General features: G+C 35.6%; 1 protein-coding gene across 3 annotated transcripts; it reads right to left on the reverse strand.

Annotated features, from left to right (window-relative positions):
• Window positions 1-8,451: 8,451 nt before the first annotated feature.
• LOC116213112 (uncharacterized protein At3g27210-like) lies at window positions 8,452-12,186 on the reverse strand. 3 transcript variants are annotated; one of them, XM_031547928.1, is made up of 4 exons: window positions 11,869-12,186; window positions 10,305-10,385; window positions 8,904-10,151; window positions 8,452-8,751 (listed from the first exon to the last, which is right to left on the reverse strand). In XM_031547928.1, exons 1-3 carry the CDS (start codon window positions 12,002-12,004, stop codon window positions 9,817-9,819), a joined length of 552 nt encoding a protein of 183 aa, XP_031403788.1. In that variant the 5' UTR covers window positions 12,005-12,186; the 3' UTR covers window positions 8,452-8,751; window positions 8,904-9,816. The 3 variants fall into 3 exon arrangements, with proteins under 3 accessions (XP_031403788.1, XP_031403787.1, XP_031403789.1); XM_031547927.1 differs by having other exon boundaries at window positions 8,452-8,769; XM_031547929.1 differs by lacking the exon at window positions 11,869-12,186 and adding an exon at window positions 11,269-11,816 and having other exon boundaries at window positions 8,452-8,769.
• Between the last annotated feature and the right edge of the window lie 6,027 nt (window positions 12,187-18,213).

An 18,213-nucleotide genomic window follows, 5' to 3' on the forward strand; every position in this document is an offset into this window, starting at 1 on the left:
ATATTTTATTTTTGGGTATTGGGTAGTGGTAGTGGAGGAATCGTGCAAAACACATGTCCCGTTCTGGAAAAGAAATTGCGGAAAAAGTTACCAACTGCGAATATTCTTGCCATCTTGGTGATCATTTCACATAAACTTGACATCTAATTATCATTAAATCTTTTCAATTAAAATAATTTATTTTTCCACTAATTTTGTCAGCAAAGTTATAGCGTGATTCACGTATAGCCTTCATACATCATGAGTTTGTACAAAACATGACAATTTTTGTAATAAGTGATTCATGCGGTTAGCCATTGGATCCGTAAAGTTAGTAGTAGAATTAGATGGTTAAATTTGAAATTCGTGTGAAATAGTTGGGTTTCTTCTTTTTTTTTTGGGTAATATTACAAGATATTCTCAATCTATAAAGTTATTATCACAACTTAGACATCAACTTGACACTATAATGAGATCTGTTTTAGTCAACGGTTTTTTTTACCTAGGCCAACGCAAAAAACGTAGGAAAAAATACTCTCAACGCGTCAAATAACATTGCCCTTGATAGTTGCAAGAGGCATATGGAGACGCTTTAGACCAATGTTTTTGAAAAAGTGGGGAAAAGTAGACATATGAAGACGCTTTAGTCCGACTTTTTTCAAAATGACACCTAAAATGGATCTATGCCAACGTTTTCTAAAGAGTTGGGAAAAATTCCTGCGGGCAGATTAAAGGCGACGCTTTGCAAAGCGTCGGGGCAAAAACATTGGCCAAAGTCGACTTTGGTGTAGTGTGGCTCTCAATTCATAAGTTTTTAATCTTCTGTTTTCTGAGATTTTGCTAATTGTTCGCACTTTCGATTGCGTTCATTATCTTCGAATTCATCTGTTTAATCCAGAAGCTCATCTTTTCCTTTTTATTTATTTATTATGGTTTATACAACTTACCCCCGTAAATGTCTCTATTTAATGTGGTCCTAGGTGTTTTTTCGTTTCTCTGTTAAATCCCCACATGTTTTGCTCTTTATGCCAGGCCCCCAGTAATTATTTTTCCTAGTGATGGTAATTCATGTACTTCGCATTTTCGCTTCGTGATCCGTCATATATTTTTTGTTCTCATTTTCATCCCTTTCCATTTTAGCCCGTTAAGTCCAACATATCTTGCTCCGTGATGTCATATATTATAGTTAGTGGACATGTAAAACTCACAGACATTAGGTACAGAAATGAATGACCATATAATATTATCATAATTAGCAGGATTATATAATTACCTTACAACGAGATATATGCATGGCTTATGCATATATATAGACGCAAAGTCAATTTCAGAATTTGTATCTTTAGGATGAGAACGACGAGCGAGAATTGACATTTTTCAAGCATGACAACATGCACAATTGCTTATCCAATATATATATATATATATATCGATGCACAATATATATATATATATATAGTGTAAGATCGATTCACAATATTGTGCGCACACAACGTGTCTCATAATGATAATATTTCCAAAGGAATTTCCTATTATTGTATGATAATAGAGATGGATAGACATAGCTTCATTGGGAAGACCGGAGGCAGGTCACGTGCTGAAACTGAAAGATTGCCCCAAAAATTCATCAGCAGCTCGCTTTTTCAGGCTAAAATTCTTCCTTTCACACTTGGTTTGCTGGAGCTTTCAGTTTTGCTTTTTTTTTTTTTTAATTATGTTTTTGGATAAAGATGTATAGTGGGCCCTATATGATATCATACGAAAATAATAGATGGGACTCCACATATATTATGGTGTGCAATTCTCTAATGAGTGTGTCATAGCTTATATTTTTCTTGACTTTTAACGGCAATTAATAGATATCACTATAGTGTGTTATAGTGTGTTAGTATTACCCAATATTTTTTCGACATCATTGAACGAAAGAGGACCTAATTCTTACATGAATATCATGTAAACGTATTAATTCTAAAAACATTTGTATTTAATAAAATAGTAATGATGCCATTGTATATTATTGTCGTAGGGAGTTGCTAGTATCAGGAGCCTCCTTAAAAGGTGAATTTTAAGGATGCTTTGAAAAAGATAAGTTTCTTACTAAATATACCGTAAGGAGTTACTAGTATCAGGAACCTCCTTAAAAGGTGAATTTTAAGAATGCTCTGAAAAAGACAAATTTTTTGCTAAATATTTCGTACGGAGTTACTAGCATCATGAGTATCTTTAAAAGGTAGATTTAATAATATTTTTGCTAAATATTTCGTACGGAGTTACTAGCATCATGAGCATCTTTAAAAGGTAGATTTTAATGTTGATCCAAAACAGATAAGTTTTTTACTAAATAGTAAGAAACTTGTTATTTAAAAAGAGTCTTATCGTATTTAAAATAATAAATTTTCTATAAAATAATAAGTTTCTTATTTTTAGTAAGTATCTTATTATATTAAAAATAATAACTTTCTTGTTAAATAATAAATTTATTGCTATTTAACAAGTTTCTTATCATTTTGTTGTCGATAATTATCCGATAAATTATGATGCGACAATCTTCAATTTTAAAGGAGTATCCGAACTGAAGTTAATCCTTATGCGGTATCATGCCAACAAAAGTTGGAGCGAATATGGAGCCACTGTTCTGCCACCAGTCATTAAAATCCGAAGTTTTACTTGTTACCTTGTCGGTATCCATGGCATATCATGATAGAATTTCAAAAAGATCTCAATCTTAGGAATTCTGTCAAATCAAGATAATAGTACTTGAACATGTCATCTCGAGTAATTGCATTTGATGTTAAACTATGGATTGAGACTTTACTTGAAACCATGGTCGATTGATTAAATTACAATAGTAGCTTCCTCTCCTTAATTCCTTCGATCAATGGGATAGTACAAAATTTATTGTGATTCTAATAGGCTTTCGCATTATAAGCCCATTAAAGTGAAAAATCAACATTCACTATAACAAAATTTCCAAATAGAGAGGGAATTTCGGGTAGAAACCGTCGCCAAATTGAGACGAAATTGACATGAATTTCCGTCTCTATTTGACACTTTTGTTGTAGCGATTATTATATCGACAACACCCACCAATTGAGGAGTGCAACCCATTAAAAGTGCACTCGTGGATTGGGTTATCCGCCAGTCTCTTATGGAGCGAATCTCTGTCAAGCTTTTATGCACCTTAAAAACACATAACGGCACCCCACTTTATAGCCGTATATAAATTCCAAAATTTTCCCACTTGGTCAATATTAATACTCGTTATGATTCAAAATAATTTTTTTTCAAACTTAAAATCAAGAAATTCTAGTGTGTTTAGTTTTAGAGTTAAGTAGAATTGAATTTTGATTTTAATTGGGTTGTAATGATAATGTTGTTGAATTATGAGAAAAAATATAAAAAAGTAATGAATAGTTGAGATAAAGTAATGATTGTATTGTTGAATTGTGAAAAAGTAATGAATAGTTGAGAGAATTTAATATTAAATATTTGAATTAAATGGTTAAAAAAATTAAAAAAAAAAGAAAAAGTAATAATTGTATTGTTGATTTTTGTTGTGTAGTGAGTAGAGTTAAAGTTAGATTTAAAATTTAAAAAATTTGATTGCGAAACCAAACGAGGTGAAGTCATTCGTGAGCCTCTCATATTACTGAAAATCTAATTGAAGAAACTATTATATCCTTTTTATTTATATATACATTATTTTCAGCACTTCTTTTTTATTGGCTATTTTCAGCACATTGCAAGAATTATTGTATATTACGGTTATAATCCTGGAAGCTCTCGGTATGCTTAACCAAATTAGATTTTCAGAGGGTCGCTTTTTATTCTTAAAAGTTCAAATAAAGAAGGTGCTTATCTAGCTCATCTCTTAACTTCTCCATCGATCACGACCTTGCTCACAATTGACGTCTATTCGAGGCTCTCCCTGCCCTTTGCCTATCCAACACCTCTATGTACTCCCATTGGACCTCCTTGAACTAAGCCTCTTGATAAAAAAGGGCTATAGGAGAACCCTTTTCTGCCATAGCGTTCAATGAGGAGATTACTTAGTCGGAAGTGACACAGAACCTCAACGCGAGTGCCATTGGATTTTCTACTTCTGATCTCGCTAATGAAGCTATGACAGGGGATGACAATGCAACGGTAATGAGATTGAGATTGATGTAGATTCATGGATAGTTTGATCATATTCATATGCGTGCGAACAAGACAAACAAGTGGGCAACCTTATTCGAAAACAAATAATCTCAACCAATGCAGCAAGCCCAAGCCTAAAAAGAAGGCACATTTCTTCATCAACGTTTAGGTATTTTTTTTTCACTTTTGTCCAAAACCCTTTTTTTTGCGTGATATCATCCTCAACATTAAAAATTTTATTCACTGCAATCCTGCAATTCACTTATCCATAAAAGAATCATATTTTCCTCCAAAAATATTTGAATAAACGTCTATTTCAGATTTTGAAAAGTAAAACAAAGAAAAAAAAGATAGAATTAAAAAAAACAGAGATATAAAGATTTCTTGAGGTCGGATTTGATGTACACTTTAATCTCTCAATATTCAATTTAATGTACACTTAATCTCACAAAATTCAATTTGAGGTAAAAAATTTCTTGAGGTTAGATTTGATGTACACTTAATCTCTCAAGGTTCAATTTGATGTACACTTAATCTCTCCAGGTTCAATTTGATGTAAAAAAAATTTTAAGATCAGATTTGATGTAACATGCATATCTGGAGGACTAATTTATCAATTTACTCTTTTAAAAAAAATATCTTTTTCAAAACTTGAAATAATTTCTAAAAATATTTTTGGGTGGAAAAGTGAATGATAGGACTGAAGTGAACAAAATGTGCAACGTAAAGATGATATTGAATGAAAAAAAATGATCAAAATGAAAAAGCACTTAAACATTGACGACGAAATGTTGCTGCTTTCAAAAAATAAATTTACCAACGGGTGAAGTTGGCCCCTACTCCATTTCCGAAGACATAATCGTCAAGCTCAGGAGGACAGATAAAAAGCCGACCAGCCCTATGGGTTCCAATTCGAAACGTCCTCGACATGCTAACCAATATGCACATCTATTCGCTTCTTTATGCGTACGGCAAATCGTAACCGACCAGTTTCGATTGAGAATGACAAGCAAGTCACTGAGGACAGATCCAAAGCAAGCCGTCTCCTCACGCTCATTTTGTAGGAGTCGAACTACCACCTCCGAATCAACTTCCAGAATAATTTGACGATGCCCCATCTCCCAGGCTAACTCAAGTCCCAATTTAACTGCCCGGAGTTCCGCCTCGACCAAAGAAGCAGCTTCCATATTATGCATAAAATCACCCACCGACCCGATTCATCATGAAGAATACCTCCAGCTCCTGTGGCTAAACCACCCATATTGTTGCTCTTCGCCACACCACTTGCATTGAGTTAAATAACCCTGCTTCCGGTTTTGCCCATTGCACTCGCCTCTGCTCCGGCCTCCTCGTGACTGCTGCGCAGCCTTGCTGCTGAGCCATACCTTGCAAGAAAGCTTTTGAAAAAAAAAAAGAATAACACTTTGTGGTCCATCCCAAAATAATAATTATGTAAACTAATCTAATTACGTTGATATATGTTCGTGAATTATATGAAACTCATACCTTGAGAGAAAGGTGGGCAAAATGCTTGGATGGTAATTGCTTATCGTTGGGATTATATATCTAAGATATGTATGAGGTACTTTTCGTTTTTAAATTTAGTATATTTAGATATGTCAGTTCACTTACCATGAATGATAAACTCATTTAGGTATCTCAGGAGGCCGTGTTGGCGTGGTGCTTCCGTTACACACAAAACTCCTTTTACTAATATGAATAAAGTTTTGCACCACTCAAGCAATTCTTTCGAAGTATATTTTTTTCCGGAAAAAGAGTAACATAAGCCATTTTTCATATTTATTAACTGGAAGTAGCTAGATATATGCCAAATGTATCATTTCCCTAAATGTTAATATGTATCCATGTTAACAAACACGTAAATTCCTTCTCCGATATAGTTGATGATTTTATGCCCGAGGATCAACTCCGTATTACAAAAATGCATGGATAATTTAATGAAGCCGCTCACATCATTCTTAGGATGTACAAATACTTAAAAAATGTAATTCTAATCGTGAAATGTATTAAAGACTAAAGATCTAAGTAATATATTTAAACATAAATACAATAAGAAAAAGAAGAATACTGAAGGGTCGAAACATGTCGTGTACATCAATTATAATTTTTAAGAACCGGAAACTGAATACAATATCAAAAATAATTTGAAAGAAAATTATCCAATAAATTAAAATGTTCCATAGTAAAATTTGAATAAAAAAATTATTATTTTTTTACACATTGTGCGGGCGTCTACCTAATTAATATAGGGCAGCACAGAAATGAGAAGAGGAAACAAAAGGGCAGCACTGAAATGAGAAGAGAAAAGAAAGTGAGAAAGAAGCGAGTGAGCGGTGTAATTAATTATTTAGTAAAATTGTTAATCTTTCTAAACAAGATTAATCCCAGTTAATAGAGTGAAAAATATCAATCAAATCAATCAATATATAATATATAAAAGCTGAAGAGAGGAACGTGAGAGCCACATTTGAAAACCCTTAGCTCTTGATAAAATGTCGTTACTTTCTCGAATCAATTCATTTGATAATCCTAAACCCCATGTTAAATTGACATTTCAATTTCACTTCAATGAATTTTACTATTTTTTAGTCATATTCGAAATATTTTGATTATTCGTCCATATTATTTTCATGTAATAATATAAATAATTACTTTTTCGGAAAATTAAAAGATTTCTTTGTATTTTGAAAGAACTTCTAGATATAAGTGATATTTTTTTTCGAGTTCAATGTACCAAATGTCCTATAAATACGAAATGAAATTTTTGCTTTTTGCATCATCTTTTTTATAAATGACAATTTTTCTTACACTCTAAATTCCCCATTTTTTGTTGTACCAATGCAAATTATAAATTTATATGTAATAAGGAGTATTCGAGTTTCGCACGACTAATCATTGCAACCGCACAATAAATTTTCAGCAAACTCATGGGACAAATCCTCCAACCATGCATGCCAACCCTTGGGTTAATACTATAGGATTATTAACTCTCTATACATATGATCTTCGTATATAATCATAAGGCTCGATTACATATTTATTTGCCATCATGATATTTAGTTCTTCATAATTTGTAGTATTTATTATGTCTAGTTGATAAAATATTTGATTTTTATTATATAGCTTTTTTATATCTATATCCATTTATACATTCATATATGTTAAATATTCAATATAAAAATTGGTCACGCAATGCACAGGTGTCAAGTAGTTAAAAATTATTTTACTTTAAATTTAATGATTCTGATTTCTACACGTGGCGAGGCATGAGCAAACCCAAAAAGTACAAGCAAGTGAGCCCATTTAATTTAGAAAACATTATTGCCCAACCAATGTGGGTTGATTTGAATCGTCTGATGCTTATTATCTCCTTAAGTAAAATCTTTGGGTGCAAGTCTTGTGAGTGAAAACAATCCTACTTGGGATCCATTAGGCTTCTGAATTCCAAGGTAACATCGCAAAAACATCTCTACTCTAATGGGGAAAGGACTCTAGAAAAAGGGATTACTGGCCTATTGTTGCTTGCTACTAGCTTAACACTTAGCAGCACGGGATTACCGATTAATCATATACCTGGGTTGGTAGTGTTCTTAGACACAAAACGTAGATGCAGTCTCGCGTATTGCGTGAACGTGTAAAAAAATAATAAAAATTTCATTTATCAGAAAGTTTACGGAGAAATTTTTCATTTTATATAAAGCTTTCTCTTAATATTTATTCGGGATTGAAAAAATATTTATCATTAAGAAAGTAATTGAGATTTATTTGAAAATTGAAAATCTTCTTTCAATTTTTAATATAGTAATTAATTATGATCTTATGATTGGGAAGTCAAATAGCCACTCAGCCATGAGTTGAGGATTTAAGGAAAATGTTGATATTGCGCATTTTAGTTGCACTCCCGGCTTTTTTTCCTTCTGATCCATTGTCCCATTAGCCATTAGGGGAAATCAATTGTTCATTACATGGACGGTTCATGTGTCATGTGATCATTGAATCAACGTGTGACCCATCCCAAGTTATTTATCCAGACAATGAATATCTTACGAACCGTATACGGATGGTAGCCTTTTCCCAATATTAGTGCCCCTTTGGCTTTTTCACGTATCTTTTTGTTTTGTTTTTTTTTTTAATCTGTAAGTTTGCTCTTTATTGATAATACTGATCAACTGACAGTATACCTAGTGAGGGATCCCCCCATATTTCAAGCAATCTTCTGTGAAGTACTATCCTTATCTTCCTCTGCAGATTAGGCAATCCCAAAAGCCTTCCTCGAACAACATTCTCGATACTAGCAATGTTCTTCTGAGCTGAAGGAACCAGATCAGTATGTTATCTTCTCATTCCTAACTTTCCACAATCATATAAACATGAGCTTGCCAGGCCAATTTATACAGTAATGCAGGAAGTGACCTCCCCTTAACATGCTCCAATGCCCAGCTCACCTCCCCACTCCAGTTATCAACATCTCCAACTAAACCATTCATAACCAGAATCCTCCTCCACACTTCTCTTGCAATAGCACACCCAAAAAACAAACGGTCTCTAGCTTCAATGGACGCAGAACAGATAACACGAGTGTTGCTAACGCCTCCCCTCCATTTACAAACACTGTCCAATGTAGGCAATCTATTAAGAAAAACCAGCCAAGTGATGAAACTATGTATTGGCACACAAGAATGAAACCAGACAAACTTATACCATTCCACCTTCTCAGCCCTGTGCCTTAGAGCATTTCCATGTACCAACAACAGAACAATTACCTCTTTTGTCAGCAAGCCACATAATCTTGTCATCTCTGTTGCTATCCAAGCTAACTTTAGTAGTAATATCAAATGTCTGTGTCGACTCCTGCCACTCCTCCACAGATCAATAGAGAAAGCAGCCTCAACAGTAGCCTGGGCAGAAATACCAGTAGATAGGGGGCCATTAGGAAACTGATCTATTAGAGGGTTAATGGACAACCAGTTATCAAACCACTAGTATGTGCTTCTTCCATTTCCCACATTGTGCTTCATCAAAAAATAAGCCTTGTGTCAAAGCTTAAGTAACTTCCTCCATGCATAGGAGCTTTTTCACGTATCATTGAGCTATAGTAGATTGAATTAACGATTACAACAATTTATAGATTCCTAGGAACCCCGATTACCAAGCTGCTGACATCCTACAGATACAATCAATCAAGAATGCACAGAACTCCTATCAATCGTCTCCTCAGATTATTGAATATCAAACATAAATTACGGAAAATTCTATCATTCATGTCATGACCCATTCAAGAGACTATTTTGATTATTGGATTATTGTTGGATCCCCCCGAATAACCCAATACTACGTTCATGTCATGAACCGTAGAATTTCCTTATAATTCATGAAATTTATTACGAGGTTCCAAAAAAAACACGCTTATCCGGAATCAATAGGAGAAACTGAACATTTTCTAGACTGATTTTCTTCTGTTATCAATCCATATTCTCTTTGGAAAGATCTGTCTGGCATTTACATTCTTATTGCATATGTACAGCAACTTCAACTCTAAAGCTTATATTAACAGTTTGCAGAGATTATTCACACCCATAAATGGGCTCGAGTAAGTTCAGGATTATTAATTTCATAATCAGGTAAACATATCTCGAATATATTGAGAACTCTAATGATGTCAAGCCTGCAGAAAAATCATGACCGCTTCTTCCTCCCACTGAAACTGCGGCACAGTTCGAGATTTGGAAGGCATCGACCTGACTTCTGTCTCTCGGGTGCTACAATTCCATGAGGATATTGTGGCGCTCCAGAAACAGTGGTTGGGCCTGTGTTCTCGGTGAATTTTCTTCTTTCAGTTTCCTCTTCTGCTCTGGTTTCTTGTAGTAGTTCCCCGAGTTTCTTCTTCGGCAAAGGATTGGAGATCGACTTAGAAGTTTTGTCCTTGAGAGATCTTTTGCTAATGAGGGAATTACTCCTAACCACTGCGAAACTATGGTGTACTGGTGTATTCCCATGCGAAGGGGTAAAATCTGTCGGGCAAAGAAATTGTTCAGTTGCATCTATCGAAGAAGATGTATTCAAGAGTATTGATGATAAGTTCTCTGCATAACATTTGGCTTTATGATTCACATGGACGCAAGGCATGAAAATGATAAATACAGAGTTTTCAAGGAGTTTCTTACCGCCATTAACACTGAAGAAATCATCCTCGCTGTCTGAATCTAGCCATTGTCTGGAATCGAAAAATATATCCTCTTTGCTGCCTGCAGTCAAGAAGAAAAAGAAACATTCAGACACATTCAATCGCTCAGAAAAAAGCTTTGGCACAACAACACACAATACTCTTGTCTGTCGAGTTTTCCAAATAGTAGATAATTAAGGTCACTCTCAAATGGAAAAGATCTCAATCAAATTAAAGCTCTGACATCGAGAAATAGAGAAGTAAAGATTGAGGCATAAGATTCATGTAGAGATGCACACCAACTGGTAAAGATCGACTATCGACATAGGTAGCATGTTCTTTGTTAGTGCAAGGACAGGAGAGTTTAAGAACAGAACACGGATAAAAGCAGACAGAAAGGAAGAATAGGACACAAATAGTCAGAATGTGTGATGTTTTTCTTCAGAATTTCGATGATGATTTAGTAATCAACTGTTCTCATAGCCGTAAGCACCTCTGCTGACAAGCATTACTGAGATTTTTCTGTCAGTCTTCAGTCAATCGCTTCGTGAACCTACCATGCCCACGTAGATTGGTACATTGTCGTAGTCCTCAACCACCACTATAAAGGCAGACTCTGGACCACTATCAACAACAAAGTACCTAATAACATAAATGGCCAACTATCGATGGACAATTACCTGAGACAGAGACAAGAGAGTCCTAAAATTGTCTTTCTAACATTCATGTACAATGCGATCACCGAGAAGAACTTTACTATACCGATGGACAGATATATTGTATCTGCAGTTACTTACAGAACCTTTTGGTTCTGATGCTAAAGCAAGCTAAAGGGTCCACAACCAGACAGCCAAAAGAAAAGAGGAAGCCTGTTCAACAACATAGTGAAAAAATGATTCAAGCTGATGGAGGGAAAAGAAAAGGTAAAAGTGAGAAAATCGAGGATCACATGTTAAGATTATTACCGCACATCATCATCTGTGGAAATGGATCATGAATCGTTTGAGAGCTTGTGAAGAGAGCAAGAGAATCCGACTTCATAATGAACAGCGGATTTAGGTCGAAACTGAAGAAAAATACATGGAGTGTCCCCTAAAATACTGATAGAACGGGAAAAATGAAGCGAGTTTACTGTTTGATAAGATAACTATATCGTATTTTTCTTGAATCAAGCAAAGCCTCGCAGCAGAATGAAAAGGCACCGTCGGTAAGTCCATAAAGCTACTTTTTTTACAGGAAAAAGTAGAGCTTCCCCCAAGTTAATCCAAAATAAAGTGAACCATTAACGGTATGTTAAAACAACATGAGAGGACAGACATTCAAGAAAACTCGTATCAAATCCATGTAAGCTTCGATTCGTACTATGCTCCATCTAGCATATAAGGGTTGAAAGCCATGAAAAGATTACGTAAACATATTTGAACTGTTATTTTTTAAGGATATTCGATATATCTGAAAGTGATCATATAATATCTGGAACATGTGATCTAGGAATGCTCCATGCCACATAAATACACATACAACAAGACAATAAGCCACGATTAAACATTAGAATGTGGGCATACCACTGTTCTGAAAAGCATAGATTGCAGCTGAAGGGATAGGAGACGTATGAGTTTGGAAAAAACTGCCGGTAGTCGTAATTGGACGGTCAAGAGAGCCGGTTCTCTCCTTTATGGGGGATCCCAGGACTTTGAACATCTCTTCATAAAAGGGATGAACGTAGCCGACTTCTATCGGGTTAGAGGTCTGTTAGGATAAAACAGAGGAACCCATTACATCTCCTCTTGCTGGGCACAGAGCCATTGTAAGCCTAAAGCCATTGCACAGACACAGAGAGAGAGAGAGAGAGAGTCAATGGAGGGAAAAGATTAGCTGAAGAGAAACGGAAAGTCGTGCGCAGATTATGTAGTGGTGGCTGAGGCCGTCTGTCTATTCTCTGTTTTTCTATGTGCGTGTAAGCGAGTGAAATTTGGCCTTGAAGGGAAAGTCATATACAGTTTCCGTTTTAATTCTTATCTTCCTTTTCCTCTCTTTTTTTCTCTTTCGGTTAACCACCAAATATCCCTTAGGATTAATCCCCGCTCTATTGCCGGCTTGCACTGATCACGAAGTACTTTTAATGGATTTCATACCGTTGGAACGCAAACTACAAATAATATACATATATCGACTGTACAGTTTGTCAATTGCATCATATCTTATTATTTGATTTTTCCTATCACTTTTAACTCAATAGTAATGTAAATCATTTTTTAAATATTCTATGGACACCCTTGCTTAAAACATTGGCACGGTTTTGTCGTTCTTGGGGCGCCTGATAATGATGTCCTAGTTATATAGCTAGAGCACAGCTCGACTAATCCGCCTTTCTGGATGATTAACGGACAAATTATGGACTGTTCACCAACAAAAAAAAAGGACGAATATTGAACTGATTGATCATTTTGGGAATTCATAAAGATATTGCCGCCTATACATTAATTCGACGGGCAGTGAAACCACCTCTTTCAAAGAAAGATAACCACTCCATGAACGGTCTTGTTTCATGCTTAGAACTCTGATGATCTTAACCATGTTTAGTGCTCTATGTTTTTCCTATTTTAGTACTCTGCAATCGTCGACAAAGTGCCTACAAGGAGCATGTTTCGCTGTTCCAAGGGCTTACAACTTGCCCATCTTGATCCATAGTATTAATTGAACTGGCGTCTAAAACCGGCCGTGATCATAAATGTTCAATGTTGCCAGCAGGGTGGCTGTCACACATGTAATCGGGAATCAACGAGATAGTTATTCTTCAATTTTCGGAGAAACTATTAATGTGACTCGCGCGTTGTGCGGCCATTTTTCTTTTGTCTGATGATATTTTATTCCAGATACTTCATACAAGAAAATTGTTGAGGAATAATTTCATACATTAGTTTATATAGATTGTTTGTACATCATGCAAAAATGTTCATTAACTGTTCAACGAAAGAAAAAATCATTAACATAAAGGAAATGAACGAACACTCCTGCATAAGGATCTTTTGTTGATGCAATTTATAATATTCACTGTATTATAATCGGCCAAAACAAATCATATAACAAATTGCACAAGGAAAAAAGTTAAAGACTTTGGTCAGAAGGAATACTGCTTCATATGAGAGCACCTTCCTCAGTGGAAATATTCTCATACATGAGGTCGTATTAAATCACCATCCCGGCTATCAGATCTTCTCTACTCTTATGTTCCAAATACAACCAAGCATTCTCCAATATTTCAATATTGAGAATTTTCTCATACCTATAATAGAAGTTTTAAACACTGGAAAGACATTCATGCACGATGAAAGTAGGAAAGAGCGTGGAAGGTAGTCTTTTCTCTTTGAACTTGTATTTGAAACATTAATTAGAATGGAAGGATCATAATTTGCAGTCCTGCTATGCCAAGAAAAGACAACTCCGAGTACCATGAGTATCTTGCCATAAGATCGTAGCATAATCCAGTTGATAATGAATCTTCTAGTGCTACCACGTTAAGCAGACGATTGGATCCAGCAGGCTTGAAGCATGCAGAGCTGAAACGGAAGATTCCCAATCTATTAGCATCAATTTGTTGGTCTGGCGAGGAAGAGGAGGTATTCAACCCAAGAAAGAGAATTGTGAACCAAAACAATAATAGGTGAGGGGATGAAAAAGGAGGAGGAAGTCAGGTTAAGCTGCTTCCTTGTTTGGGAAGAAAAGATATATGAAAGGGTGGGGATAGTAAACAGATTCTGCAGCTCCATCTGAAATTCTGTAGCCATTCATCAAGATAAGCAAATGGATATTCACAGCTAAAACAATAGAGGACAGGCAAAGACGGCACAAACAGCCTTGCAACACAGGATCGAGCAGCTCGATGAGGGAAGAGGCCAATCAAAATACTAAAAAGTATGCATCATGCAAACCAACCGTTCACAATTCGAGACTCAAACATAGCAAGTAAGCTTTATATTTAACAACTAATAATACAATTTGAGAAGAAAAATGACAGGGCTGAGCTTAAGTGAAGCAAAAACATCAGCTTAGTTGCTATGAGATTACTTCGAAACGGTGTGCGCCACCTTCGCTTACTTGGAATCATCTCAGATTACAATGGAAGGCCTCCGTCCTTTGATTTGCATGATGCTACACGATAGCAAGAACACACCAAATATCACCTGCAAAACGTATAGGCTTCATCAATTGGGATGCTTACAGGAACTTGTGGCTAATTTCATTTTTTTTTCCCCTTTCTTTCAGGCTGGCCTCGAGATTCATTTATTTGTTAATTGTAGATGGCCGCCCATGAAGATTCACTGTTTTATTATAGACTTTATATGCAGGGTTTGTTTGGAAAATTGGAGGTCATTACTATGAATTCCTCTTATCAAGCAAGAACAACTTCCCTGAAAGGCATTCATTACACTTAATTTCTTCATGCTTAAAGAAGGGGTAACAGAAGGTACGAAACATTTACCAAGAAATGAGTCAGCTGCTTCCTTTCTCCTCGGTTTTGGAAAAAAAAAAAAGTGATGTCAACCAGATTCACTATAGATTCTGTATTATGGGGAAGCACCAGTACAAAGAAGAGAGAAAGGTGAACCTGTATTAGCGGGAAGTATAGGCGGTGGTAATATAAAAAAACGAGCTACCGAGCAGTCATGTTATCACAAGCTGAGAATGTCCGATGTTTAATCAGGAGCTAAGAGTTTCAAAATACGACTCTATGGACTCCATTTGTCTGCTTTGCATATATATAATAGATATAACAGATTACTGATATTTGTCTTTGCTTTCCAACATGTGTGGGATCCATACTCCTTCCCACTAATAATTAGAGTCTAGTCTTTATGTCGTTGAGAAGTCAATTTACGTTTTGATGAATCAGATAGACATCATATATAGACGCAATTACCTCGTCATCTGTTTTTATCTTTTGCAGCAAAACAGCTAGCTGGTTAACTAATGACGAAAGCACTAGACATTGGAAAGATGGCAAACTATCTAAAATAATATTCAAATATATATAGTACTTAGAACGAAAGAAAGGAAAACCTTAACTTTTTCGCATTCTGTACTGTAATCACACTTATTGATGTGACATTCTTCTCTAATTAATTAGTTTAATCTCCTAGGTAATTATGGCATAGCTAAGGCATCTCTCGATAGAATTCTAAAATTGGAACTTTGTATCGAATACAAAATATTTTTGGATGTCAAAAATGCATTTAAGGAACGCAAGCAATTTAATAACCTAAAGTTTTAAAATTTTAGAAGGTTTAGTATTGTTGTTGATTTGTTAAATAAAGATTGTTGCAGTTTTAAGGGTTTCTAACATTACTTTCGGTAAATTCTTTTTCCTTTTTTTTGTAATTATAGTGACTAATTGGGCTGATTTATATGGATTTTTTTTTCTTTTTCTTGGCAATATATTAATATGGATAAGTTACGCTAGCCCTTCCGACGAGTACCCTGGTATCCAAAAGTTCAAAGGGCTTCGACTAATCAAGTTCGAGTCAGGTCAGCCCCACTAAAGGGTAAAACTCTTCCGGTATAGATTTTCTCAATTTATAAGACTCGAACCCGATACATTATTTAAGGGGAATAAGTGCCGAACCGCTTGAATCAATCTATGTTCATAAAATTACACCAGCCCTTTTGCACACACTAACTCGCGTCTTTTGTGCAAAATCAAGATGGCTTATTTTAAAAAGCTTTGACTTCAAATAACAAAGTTTGTATATATGATAAAATTCGTACATATAATATAGTTTAATTTCAAAAAAGTTGTGGTGGTTACAAAAATGAAGTTTTCTTCTAAAATAATAGTATAAGACAAGATAAAATGTGAATGTAAACTCTTCAATATTATTTCAGCCTAAAAAGATATATAATGTAAAATTTATCTATCTAATAAACTGAGAAAAAGACACTTTATTTCAGCATTAAAATTTATTTTTGGTATCACTTTGCCACTATACAACAATAATTTTATGCAAGAAATTAATTAGATGACTTGATGTAAGACATCATCCTCTGATCTAAGATTAAGAAGCGATGGACTCAATCATTTTTCAGTGGAACTTTTTGTACGCTTATATTATTTTTATATCCCTATATTTTTCTCACATATCTATTTTCTTCTTTGTGACGGGGAAATAAAAATTTATTTGGCCCTTGTCTCAGTAATTGGAAAAAAAAAACAGTAATTTTATGCAAAAGCCTTTAGAAAAAGGCTCCAAAATAAATACTTCTTTTGTCCGGAATGATTTTTTATCATGTTTCCTTATAAAGGCCCATATCAAATAGAAAACCAAACCAAGTCTTAATAATTTCTTTTATTTCTTTTTTTAATACATCTATAACGAATTTGCATTCTTCAGTATTTATTTCTTTTCAAGTACCATTATTATTTTGTCATTGGTTGTCCAATTAAAAGAGATCAGATTATGCTTTATTTGCTAATAGAGACATCATATTACTCCTTGTGCAACGCATCTCTTCACACAGCAGAATCTTGACGTAAGGGTCCTTTCTTACATGTCCTTTGGCTTCTTTAGCTTAATTTATTAAATCAGCAGTGGCTTTTTCTTCTTTTTAATTCATTTAGCCGCCTTCCGCGGCGGCAATGACGGTGTGACCAAAGACTATTCGGATTATACTAAGAAAGCAGAACAGACTGTCTTAAACTCATCACTTTCCTTCCTCTCCGGACCCCATTCTTGTCGCTAGATTGCAGTTAATTTTCTCAGCGGCGCTAGCATCAGTCACCTCAATCAGGTAAGACCCCTAGTCGGATCTTTAGTTTTCTTCACATAGACAGATTACAGTGCCATCCCGACCACATTTACGACAAATTTTGTGTTTCATTTGACTTCCTGCAAGGACATGACAGAGGAAAGATCCGTACATTTTCCCTGTGTCTAATGATAAATAATGGAGCATGTTGAACATACTCTGAAGTGATATTGCCTTGAGCTGCAAGGAAGAATTTAGTGTTATCTAATCTCCTTGGGACTTCTATGCATTGGCAGGATGAACTGGGTGAAGGATCTCATGGAAGCAGGTAGTGCATCCAGCGATGCGATAGCCCGTTACAGTCATAACGGCCTCAGAGGGAGAGTGGAGACACTCAAACGGAAGTTAGAGGCATTGACCAGCTGAACAGCAGACATAAATGCAGGACTAGAATATGCAGAGTCGGTACTCGGAAAGAAAAGGAGGACAAAGGTAGAAACTTGGCTGACGCATGCTCAGCGCGTGCAAGATGAAGTTCATAATGCAGAAAGGGAAGTAGCAGAAGCAAGAATCCTCTCACGAATGCAGTTGGTTAATCGTGTGGATGAACAGATGAAAGAAGTGGAGCAGCTCCTTGAGCGAAGTGCATTCTCCAAGGGGCTTGTGATTGAGGTGGTGGAGACTGGAGAAATTGAATTGTTAACACAAGTATCGGCATTTGTGGAATGGGAGGAGTGGGTAAGACCACTCTCGCCATGCATATTCGTAATCAACTCTTGAAGGAAACTGGCTTGTTCAACCATGTTTGTTGGGTCACTGTATCACAAGAATGCAGTATTCACAAATTGCAGAGTGATATCGCTCATTGCCGTCAGTTGAAGCTATCACACGAGGAGGAAGGGAAGAGAATAGCTGCAAAGCTATCACGCAGCTTGTCAAGAGAGAGTGATTCTCATCCTAGACGAGGTATGGAACTGTTATTCCTTAGAGAAGAGATAGGAATAGATCTCAAGTTCAACGGATGAAAATTGATTTTGACATTTCGTTCATGGAACATTTGCCAACAAATGGGATGCCATGAAATAATCAGCATGGAGCCTCCCTCAAAGGAAGAATGTTTGAGAAAAATCTTGATCGTCGAGTTCCTCTCCCTTGTGATGTTGAAA

Source organism: Punica granatum, chromosome 7 (genome assembly GCF_007655135.1).
Source record: "Punica granatum isolate Tunisia-2019 chromosome 7, ASM765513v2, whole genome shotgun sequence".
NCBI lineage: Eukaryota > Viridiplantae > Streptophyta > Magnoliopsida > Myrtales > Lythraceae > Punica > Punica granatum.